The sequence below is a fragment of the Mchenga conophoros genome, linkage group LG6, assembly GCF_057382185.1.
Source record: "Mchenga conophoros isolate Kocher_MC1m ecotype Shallow Benthic linkage group LG6, M_conophoros_male_GT1.1, whole genome shotgun sequence".
In the NCBI taxonomy this organism is placed as follows: domain Eukaryota; kingdom Metazoa; phylum Chordata; class Actinopteri; order Cichliformes; family Cichlidae; genus Mchenga; species Mchenga conophoros.
The window spans coordinates 13,008,667-13,020,134 of NC_140531.1; the positions used below are offsets into that span (position 1 = coordinate 13,008,667).

The following is an 11,468-nucleotide window of genomic DNA, read 5'->3' on the forward strand; positions in this document are numbered from 1 at the left end:
GCAGCACATGTACACTGGAGAACAAACAAAAATTAAAATGCCAGGCATTTTAGCTATGCTTGTTTTCTAAATTCAACTATTTGCACTGATGATGGAAAAACGCACTACTGACCATTCAGTGATACTAATTTTCTCCTGTGACGGTATCCTCAGCAGATCCCTACGCTACTCACTTTTTTTCTCAGTGGAAATAACTGTCTTGTTCTTACTATTGGTTTTGGTAATTGGTATTGATCTGTTGACCTAAATGTATAGCAACAGCTAAATGAAATAAGCTTAACTGCTCTTTTGGACTTGTTGAAAATTGTATTGCATAAGATGTTTTTGACCATAAGCTGAAATCTATTAAATGGAGGGAATAGGTGCATTAAATGTGAAAGAACACATCTAAAGGGGTAACTTGCCAATAAATTTATACTTTCTTATTGATCTTTTTCCAGGATTCAGGTGTTGGATGGCAGTTTGTTCTCTGGACTCTCTAAACTGACCACCTGTGAACTTTACACTAACCCCTTCAATTGCTCTTGTGAGTTGCTGGGTTTCCTTCGCTGGCTTGCAGCCTTCCCCAACAGGACCAGTGAGAGGATGGTGTGTGACTCCCCTCATGGATTCTCGGGGTACAACCTTCTCAACCAAAATCCCCGCATGCTTAACCAACGCAGTGCTTTGTATGCGCTCAGTCACGTGTGCACAGATGACAGCAGTAGCGCAACATCCTTCTATGGTATTGATTCCACAACTCCTCCGCCAGATTTCGCCTCTCCCTGCGGACTGGATGATTGCGCTTCCGGGACCCCTCCTGATGGGGGTGAGGTGATCAGCTTGAGTCCCATTTTCCCCGATGCCAAACCCTTTATGACTGTAAAGCAAGTGCTAGATTCGAGCGCTGTGATAACAGTTCAGATTCCCGATCCGTACAAGAAAATGTACATCCTGATGCTTTATAACAATAGCTTCTTCACGGATATTCAGAATTTGAAAGATAAAAGAGAAGATATTGAGCTAAAGAACTTAAAACCAAACACTGACTACACCTACTGTGTGGCTTCTATACGAAACTCCCTTCGCTTCAACCACACCTGTCTGACCATCTCAACAGGCCGTCGAGTCGGAACAGGCAGATTACCCACTGAGTCATCAGCAACCCATTACATTATGACAATTTTGGGATGCCTGTTTGGAATGCTTGTGTTCCTTGGCTTTGTTGTCCACTGCCTGAGAAGAAAGAGGATCATGGAGGAAAAGGAAAGGAAGATGAGCAGGATCCAGAGAACACTGATAGAGCTAAAGTATGGTGGAGAAGGGGATATAGAGGGAGGGAGTGGAGGAACCGTTTCCCAGAAGCTTGGTGCTGGGGACAGTCTGTCCAGAATGCCCTACCTACCTCAGGGTGGTGAGATAGATCCATACAAGCTTCAGGAGGTGATAGAGACACCAGCCCACAAGCCCCCTAAACTCAACTATATGGAGGTGAGAGGGTCGGACATTGAAAGGGAGAGAGAACGAGAGAGAGAAAGGGAGATGTCACCGCAAGCAAATCCCCAAGGCTCAGTAGCAGAGATCTCTACCATTGCCAAGGAAGTAGATAAAGTTAACCAGATCATCAACAATTGTATAGATGCTCTCAAATCTGAATCTACCTCCTTTCAACAGGGGATCAAATCCCCCTCTTCTGCAGGTGGAGGAGCTGTTTCAACAGCAGAGCCACAGCTGGTGCTTCTGTCTGAGCAAGGAGAAAGGGAACGAGGAGGTGAGTTCCTCTCCCCGGTGTACAAAGGAGGGAGAGGAGGAAGAGAAGAGAGGGGGAGAAGTTATCATCATTCATTACAGCGACACCACAGCATGGAGGCTCCTCCAACATCTAAAAGGCCCAGCACGTCCTCCTCTCCCGGCTCCGCCCGGAGCCCTCGCTCCTTCCGCTCAGAGGGAGGGTACCACTCATCAGAGTCCCGCTACATTGAGCGAGCCTCACCAGGAGATCGAGGGGAAAGGGGGGGCGGGGGAGGTGAGCCCATCCGCACAGTCACCCCGGCTGCAGCCATCTTACGAGCTGAAGCCCAGAGAATCCGCCAGTACAACGAGCACCGTCACTCCTACCCCGGCTCCCAGCAGCATCTCCAGGAGCTGCAGCACCACCCCCAGATCCTGCAGGAACTCCACCACCACCCAGGGGGCCGCAAGCCCTCGATGTTAGACCCCCTCACTCTCAGCAGGCAGGCCAAGCAGAGGGAGTTAGCCTACTCCCAGCTTTCGCCACACTACCCGCTCTCGCCACAGTACCACAACCTGAGCTACTGCTCCAGCCCCGAGGAAGACGAGGAGGAGGAAGGGCTCCTCTGCACCCCGACCCTGGGGCTGTGGGAGCGGTTCAAACTGCATCGCAAGAGGCACAGGCAGGCATCTATGGAGGATGAAGGCTACGTGGCAGCCGGACATGCGCTGAGGCGAAAAGTTCAGTTTGCCAAGGATGAAGATCTCCATGACATACTGGACTACTGGAAGGGTGTGTCCGCCCAGCAGAAGGCCTGATCCCACGTGTGGAGATCCCCCCAAACCATGCGAAGATGGAAAATTAACAAAAGTGCATCCATGACATACTGATACACAGTGACTTATTCAACAAAGAGCTGTAAATACACACAAATGCACACATCTTACAGGAGCTACAGAATCAGATTGCAAATACGTGTACACACAGACACACACACACGGACATACTTTACACAAACTAAGCCTTTTCTTCTGAGAGCACGGAGAAGGACCAAACTAATATATTATACTGAACGACAAAAATTATAACATATAGAGACTGAGTTACTTTTTGTAATGTAATGGAAGTTATAGCTCAGAGTTATGTAGCTATTTGTACTAAGTTTTGAATGAAGAAAAGCAGAATCATCATTAAGAATAGAAACCTTAAATGTTGCTGGGCAGGCCATCCTGAATAGTCCAGGGATGCTTTCAATCTCGTCGCAGCGGTGTATAATAAAGACTTTGCTTTTCCAGAGAGGTTGTTTTTGCATCGCGTCCTGCGATGCTGCCACATGAGTAGAATTTTTAAATTTTATTTTATTTATTTTTTTAAACTTCTGTGATTTCGGAGATTGAAAACATCAAAAGCAACAAATTCTGGATGGGTCGCCGGGCTACAGTAATATTTAACTGTGCTGAGAATGAGTAGGTAGCTCTCATCAGAGAGTGAATATAATGTGCCAAATCAACCAAGGGGATAGTAGAGCCCTACTGTGTATCAACTTCTCCTCACCACTGTTTTTATATACAGGATTTAAAAAAGGGGGGGGGGGAAAACTGCTAATATGAGATGTTGTTATTACTATTCATTATTCTTATTATCATTACTGGTCTTCTATTATTCCTATGATCCTCATCATTAATATTCTATTATTTGAATATGGCATGGCTCTATCGTGTGACTGTGTTTTTTTGACTGTTTTGAAACTCTCAGCTGAGGAGTGTACGCCAACAGAGACACAAACAGTCGATGGACAAGACTTTTGAGTTCTCCTTTTTCTACCAAGAGGAATGTGCTCCTCGCCAAGCCAGAAACAAGCCCCCCTTTTCTCTTGGTGAACCCCATCCCGCCCACACCCCACCCTAATCCTCCTAAAGAGGAGAACGTTGTACAGATGAGAGAGAGAAGTTCTATATTTGCAAACAGAGGTGACTGTTTTGTTTGTACAACATGGGTTTTGAAATCTTTCAGACTTTTCAGAAACCAGAATCCCGAGTTAGTCACCTGCCGGATCACTTACAAATGGTACGTTTTTGATTTTGAAATCGAACTTCAAAAAAAAAGAAAAACAATTCTAATCTTCAAATGAATGTCTTCAATTCCTATAGGGAAAGCATATCTGCACTGTTCAAAATCAAAAAACGACTCTTAGAAAAAAAGGAAAAAAGACCTAAAACTCTCAGCTTCCTTCCCGATACACTGTAGCGCCACTGTGTTTTTCATCGACAATTCACCCCCCCCAATCCCAACCCTCAAGCCCATCGCCCCGCCTCCCTCACCTTCCCCTCCCTCGTCCCATCTCCCAGGGTTTTAACGTTTGACCTTTTTTTGAATTCTTCTGGTTCCACTGTGGTGCCATTGTGCTAACTTGACAAATCGCAACACATTTGAGACGATTTTAAGTACTACTATTTACAGACCTCTTACCTTCGCATCAATACTTGTCAGTGTGCCAAACAGAACTACGATTTGCACAAAATGATCCACCACCATTGGCTCACTGCTTCCCCGCCTCCAATCATTTTTAAGACCAAAGTACTGTGGTAGTAAATTGACACCTTACCCTCCCCAACCCGCCCTCTCAAAGCCAGGACCCAACTGTTGACCCACCATCATCCTCACAGTTAACGACTCTAGCACATGCATACATGCAACTTCAAGTGTACTCATGCACTCGCAACCAACACACAGATGAATGTATTCTTCGAGAAGTTAATACTGTTCAGCAGCTGGATTCTGATGAACGAGCTGCATTCAGTCTTTGTGCCCATTGTCTGAGAGGAAACTCTCTTTGAGATGGCCAGTTGTGAGACCAAGAATTGGGAGATCAATAAGAAGCGATCGGCTTCCTAGAATCAAATGTGACCAAATTGGTGCACACAGTTGACCAGTTTGTCCTGGAAGCCCAAAGCAGTTGCTAAAGAGGTTCTATTTAAGTACTGGCAGTTGGTTGTTTCTTTTTTTAAATATATGAAGTGTTATGGTAAAATGTGATTAGTATCACTTATGTGGTGAACAGAGACTTTGTGTATATCTGAAATATCTGCAGGATTTAAACACTGGAGGTGAAAAATAGGAGAAAAAAATGTGATAATATACTTTACACAGAACTGTGCTACAACAAGTCATTTAATGAGACTGTAAACCAGGGGTGGAGTCAACAGAGTTTCATATCAATGCACCTTGAATTTAACGTTAACCAGTTTTGCGACATGATTTGAAACAGAGTTGACTCCAACCTTGAAATGATGACACTGAAAATCTACAGAGAACACAACAGATATGGCAAACAATGACAAGTTTATTGTTGAGTGGAAACACTGTAAAAAAAAACAAAAAAAAAAAATTTTTTCTCTGCTATAATGAGTTCAGAATGCTCAAGTCATTAAGCCGGTTAAAGCCATAATCGCGTGTGAGTAAAATCATCACAGCTGTCTGTAGCACCGCAAAAAGCACATTCATTTGTGTGGCTGGAAAAGAAAAAAAAGGCAAATTTTTTAAAATGTTTTTCTTCTTCCCTGACACTGCAGCGGCTATGACATGCTTCCTCTGCTGCTGCAGCAAACAATCCAACTCTGATCTAAAAGGAAACTGATGAGCCGTGGCTGTTGCTGCGTTACACGTTCCAGATTGTGGCTTTAACCAAACAATAGCCTTAAAACATTCTTTTTTTTTCATCTTTTTAACTTTAGCGTTGCTTTGAGAATTGAAAACAAAAATAATCCTGATTTCTTAACATATACTTCACCCGACTGCAATTTTATAATTGCTTGATTCTGAAGCCTCACTTGAGCATTCTTTTAGTAACAGTAATATCAATGTAGCGATGTATTCTATTACTGTTTTTGGTTTGTTTTTCTTTTTTTTCCATTATGTTTTATAAACAGTAATGGCCTGAACTTATCATGTGTCAGAGAGTAGCAGAGCTCACCTCGAGTAAGACACAAACGAGCTGATGGTCAAGGCGACCAGATGGCGGTGACCCCAATCAGCGCTGCTATTCTTTGAACCGTGATGAAGTGAAACTGTGTTTTTGAAACAACAATGCCTAGAAAGTGGAAATAAACCGAGGTCCTACTAACAGAGAGAAATGACAATGGAGCATGCTGCAAGGAAATCCTCAGTGGAAGCTTGTGTTATATTCTTCTAGTGAATGACTCAGGAGCAAGAGAGGAAGTGAGAGAGAGAGAGTGAGCGAGAGAGAGAGAGAGAGAGAGAGAGAAAACTCTACCATAGGATCTCTCAGAGGCTTTCTTTATTTTATTGTCAAAAAAAATTAAAATGAGCACAATAAAAATAGCCTTCCTTTCACTGTCTCCTTTCCCTGGAGAAACCATACAAATGCCACAAGTGCCAGAAGTATCACAGGACTTTCATTTCGCATTTAAAAGATGTTTGATTGATTACATTTGCTGGGATAAACTTTTACTTGTATAGCCATAGATAATTCTGGTCTCATATGTTTGTGACAAGGTTGTGGACATTTTTGCTTTTATCTCAAGGCGGAGGCCAAAAAGAAACCGTTTGTGGTTCTCAGTGCTGAACATTTCAGGAGACATCTTTTTCCACAAAACGATACCAGTTACTCTGCAAAATACACAAAAGATCTTGTGGGAAGTTTTAAAATAGTTATACTCAAAAAAGCCGATGGTGAAACCTTTGGATCCTTTAACACAAATAAATAAATGTTCTTCAGCTTTAGGATATTTTATCTCTCAGATTTCTGCCTCCTTATATAGTGGAGGGAAATGACATTATTTGTGGTGCTACTGTAACCCATGTGTGCGTGTGTTACACCTGTTTTTGTCTGTGTTATGTTCTGTTTTGAAATAATGAGACGGGATCTCTGGTTCTTTAGTTTCAACCGAATGAAATACAGAAATACTGAAAACCATGAGTTGTGTGTGCTGGGCGCCTGCGAGGCCTGAATAACATAGTAATGTGATAAACTAAAAACATAAACTGGTCCATCACTGACTTGAATTAAACAATTAATCAGGCAAATAAATTCAAATTTGTAACCTGGATCGTTAAAAACTTTAGTGAAATCAAATCTCTGCAGGATTCACACAGGAAGAATAGAACAGCATACAGCAGTTTGGTCTTATTCAAATTGCAAGTAATGGATTTAACAACTTTTATCATCAGAGTGCCACTGCATGGTAACCTCCAGCCTTATTGGAAAACACTGTGACCGGAGAACATCAGCACAGACTCAAACCACACAGGCAGGAGATTAAAATCCAAAATAAATTATTTAACAGAAAAACGGGTGTTTGGGGGAAATTCATAAACTTGCATCACATCAGCTGCTACAGTAATAACAGCCTGACCTTTGAAGAAGTAGGGCGCACACAGAAATGCTAAGAACTAAGGTATGTATTCAGAGACTGCATTTAAAAGATGGATGAGGCCCCTGTGATGACGTCCCAGTGTTTCTGAAGTCCTGTCTTTGATTTCTGCTTTGCGGCTGGTCATTTCTGTCTTTTGGAATCCAGAAGTGACCATATTTACAAAAATGGGTAGAGTCCCAAGTTTTCAGCTAATGCTAACAAGCTTGGTTAGCAAGACGCACTCACAGCTAGCCTATAGATACTAGCTAGTATCAGACTAAGAAAATACCAGGACTTCACTCACTAAGACTGGAGGACATTCCTCTTGAGTACAGGTGCTAGCAAGTCATTTTATTGTTACGTATTTGCATTAAAAATAGCCTAAAACATACATGAGTAATAAGGCTCAGAGACGAGAATTAGCTGTTGTTGACATCTTGGTTTTGAAAAATCCAACGGGATAAGGAGCAGTGTTGCCAACTCCTCAGTAAGGAAAATCGCTATTGGTTGTCCTAAAAGTCGCTAGAAGTCGCTAAATGATGTCATCGCCTAATTTGCATAATTGGTCATGCTAATCTAATTGTAACCTATGTTGTTGGAGAGAGAAATAACATCGTAGAAGAGACATAAAGTGAGTAAAAACGTCCTAAATGCATTTAGAGTTTATTTAGAACTACAAATTCAATTTCTTTTAGCAATTATTGTTTTTTTTTAATGTCACAATTCCAACCCTGCTCCTTTACCCGGGCTTGGACCGGCAAAAGTGACCCGAAATAGGCACTCTGGTGGAGTTACTTTGTGTGTGTGTTTATAAGTAGTTTTAAACCTTGTGATCCACAAAACAGCAAAAGAGTAAAAGAAGAACTGACTGCGTTACAGCACCCGCTGCTTGTTGAGAGTAAAAGCAATACGCGCTTTCACGTCTTTTTTTAGCGACTTTTTTTTTAGAAAAAAAGTCGCTAAGGGGTCTGAAAACTCGCTAAATATAGCAACAAAGTCGCTAAGTTGGCAACACTTATAAGGAGGGGTGGGTCTGACTGTGAAACTGCTTGGTCAAGCCATTAGCCAATAAGCAAACCACAGATAATCCACCATTTTCTTTTAACATAACCAATATTTACAAAAAAGTTGTATTTACAAAAATGTTTTATTCAATATGATCAAAACTGGTGACTCGAACTCGAAAGAGTTTATAGAAGTCAAGACAGAAAACAATTCCAATAGAGTTCTATGATAATTAAGTGAAGTTTAAAATAAATATAAACTGCGAAGAATCACAGTATAATATGATTTTAAAAAAATTAAGTGAAATTGACTGCAAAACAAATAAAATTAAATCAGAGAATATTTTAAAAAGTCTTTATATATATTATATATGGTAAAAGTCTTTATATAAACTCAGGTTAAACAAACTTTTTAAATGTTTTTTAAAGTCCACAGAGTCAGCTAGATGTTGTGGGAGATGTTCCAAAATCTTGGTGCCACAGACCTAAAGGCTCTGTTCCCCCCTTTTCTTCAACCTTATATGATGAACAACTAGCAAATTCTGAGCTTGTAAACAAAGACTGTGAGCAGAAGTGTGTTTAGTGGCAAGCTGGAATACATAGTGTGCAGGAAGTTTGTTTAATTGTCTGTATGTGAGGGAAAAAATGCAGAAAGAAAATAATAATGGACCCAGGAATGAACCCTGCAGAACCCCACAGTAATGTTAAAGGAGAACTGGCGCACCCTAACAATCACAGTAATAGAAATCACAGCTATCACCATCTGGTGGCTTCCAGATACATATTTTATGCTGTCTGTTGCTTAAATAATGGTTAGCAAATAGAATATTCATTATGGTCACCACCTGCGTTTCTTTTGTTAGCATCCAAACATGTACTAATTAAAACTTAGCATAAAGAGCAGGTGAAGCTCATGGATAAGACATTGATTTGAATTTGAAATCTAACTCACCAAAATCACCAGGATCCTACCTCTGGGGGTAATGATAATGCATCTCATGGTTAAGTATGGAAATGGGCAAACCTCAGCACAAAGAGCCACGATCATGCCAGCATCACAGAGGGTCTGTGAAGAAATTAGTTACTTTATTATTTTGAAAAGTTAAACTGGGACCATTTTATAATACAAAACAACCAATAAACCTGCAGCCACCCTCACTGTGTAGGCAGAAATCTGAGAGACAAATACAGCATCTCAAACCGATAAACAAAGCTAAACGATCTTTATAGCTAGAAGCAAGCAACTGAGCACATTACAGGTGATTGAGGGTTACACCAACTGACACGTATTGATACAAAATAATTACATAGATACTTATTAATCCCAAAGGAAAGTTTAAAAAGCTGCTTTCAGCTGCTTCCTTATTCACAGCAGGTTGCTCTGAGATGTGATTTGGCAGATTTTTATACTCTTCCTGATGCAACCCTCAAAGGATTTGTGTCTCCTCCTTGGATTAAATCAGGGATCTTTCATTTGTTAGGTGAATGCGTAAACACTATGGAGCCACTACTTAGGTACTTGAACAGTGTCCTGCCATCTGATATGTAGTTAAGACTGGCTGACAAATCATACAGAGGTATTTATATTTAGTTTTGATCTAGAGCCTGAGGCCATTTTGTAAAAAATCATGGAGACATCACAGTAATGAAAACTGGTTAATCTCTGACTAACTGATGCTTGTAAAAAGTTTTTGTCTTGTACTTAAATATATTACTATTAAATAAACTGCATAACATATGTAAAATAAAATAAATCAGTTTTGACAAACCTACACACCACTTGAAGGTGAACATTTCCCCTTAAGAAAACGTGGATGGATATGGATACTGACAAATCTACAACGCCCTCGATAAAGATCGCACTTTGGATTGACAGCACGGTTGGGATGGGATGCTCACTTTGCTCGATTTTAATTTGACAGATAGCAGTTGAATGGACCAAATGAACCTGTCTAATGAAAACTTTATTGACAGTAAGTATTTCTGCACAGTATGTGTCAAAACATATTTTGAAATTTTGTGTTTTATATGCTGACAAATATGCAGCATTAAAAGCAACTTTGACAGATTTAAGAAAACTAGACATTCTCCTTCTTTGTGCAGGGAACAATCGGCGTTTGTGCATACGGCGCTGCTGACGTATCCCACTTCTCGGGCTGTTTTGTGCAAAACAAAACAACAAAAAATAATTTGATGTGGCTGGAGATTGAACTGCCAGCAGCTTAAATAATAGTGCAAAATCTGGGCTACCTGTACATACACAAGGGAATTTTAACTTTCTCAAACAACACAGGAAATTTTCCACATAGTTATGCGATACAATTTTCTCTCAGAGGCTTTGCTGTGCGTGAAGCAGGTGAGTGCACTGATAACAGACATCAATGCAATACAAGGCAGACGTTTTAATGCTGTGCAATGATGGGGCTACAAGAGAAATTCTAAATCAGTTCTTTTACAAATGCTGGTCGTTTTACATCACATGGACGGTTATGTCACATTCGGTGATTGTAAGTGACGACTGTACTCCACTACTTCACTGCTTTTCATGTATTTATTTATTTCTTTTATACAAGGTGAATTTACTGGTACCGTTAAAAGTATTCAAGCTGTGAAAGCAGGAGGAGCTCTGTCACATCTGAGGAAAGCACTTGAGCGACAGCACCTGAGCTGGTCTGCAGAACGCACACTCTGAACACAAATCCTGGTTACAGACCAGGTTATTGAAAGGGAATGTGTTTTTAACCATTATTATGGCAGGTAAGGGCTAATAACAAGACAAGATTAAGTTCAAGTTTGCAAAGTGTAGGGACTTAAAGTGGCTCCGAGCTGTGAGGGGAAACAGCTGTGCTCGTTTCCAGTCTAGCCCCTTCAACTTGGTGTGCTGTTGTGGAGGGTCTCTTAGTTGAGGGGTACGGCACGGATACATTGGCAAGCTTTGGAAAATCCTTGCTCTTCTACAGAACCAGAAAGTAACTTAAAATCAGCATCCATGCCGATTTACACTGTTATAACGTGGATGTATTTCAATCAAAAATGTGTCTTCTGTTCTGCATTCAGTTGTTTCTTCCTTTTTCTCTTCTGTCATTAGCTTTTATAACGCCAATAAAAAAAGAATACAATAATAAAGTACATAAATAGCTACAATCACAGAGAGTATAAAAGATGGCTGTGATGATGTCACCGGCTGGTTTCTGAAGTCCTGTTTTGAAGCCTCGAGGTGAGCGTCTCCGACATTGCTACTTCGTATGCAACATACTGGATGTGACAAGAAGGGATGGGTCTCACCTTGAAACAGTGATCAGCTAATGACTTCTTACTGACACGGTTGTGTTATGTGTTTGACAACATGTATTCCAGTATATTGTTTTTATAGTTACT

At 40.9% G+C, this 11,468-nt stretch overlaps 1 protein-coding gene across 2 annotated transcripts in view; it reads left to right on the top strand.

Annotated features, from left to right (window-relative positions):
• Window positions 1-9,862, top strand: part of LOC146572241 (protein ELFN1-like) — a 133,828-nt gene extending 123,966 nt beyond the window's left edge. For both annotated transcript variants that reach the window (XM_085276273.1, XM_085276274.1), the window contains one exon: window positions 441-9,862. In XM_085276273.1, coding sequence (XP_085132399.1) covers window positions 441-2,529 — 2,089 coding nt within the window. In that variant the 3' untranslated portion in view covers window positions 2,530-9,862. The remainder of the gene's footprint in view (window positions 1-440) is intronic.
• The last annotated feature ends 1,606 nt before the right edge of the window (window positions 9,863-11,468 follow it).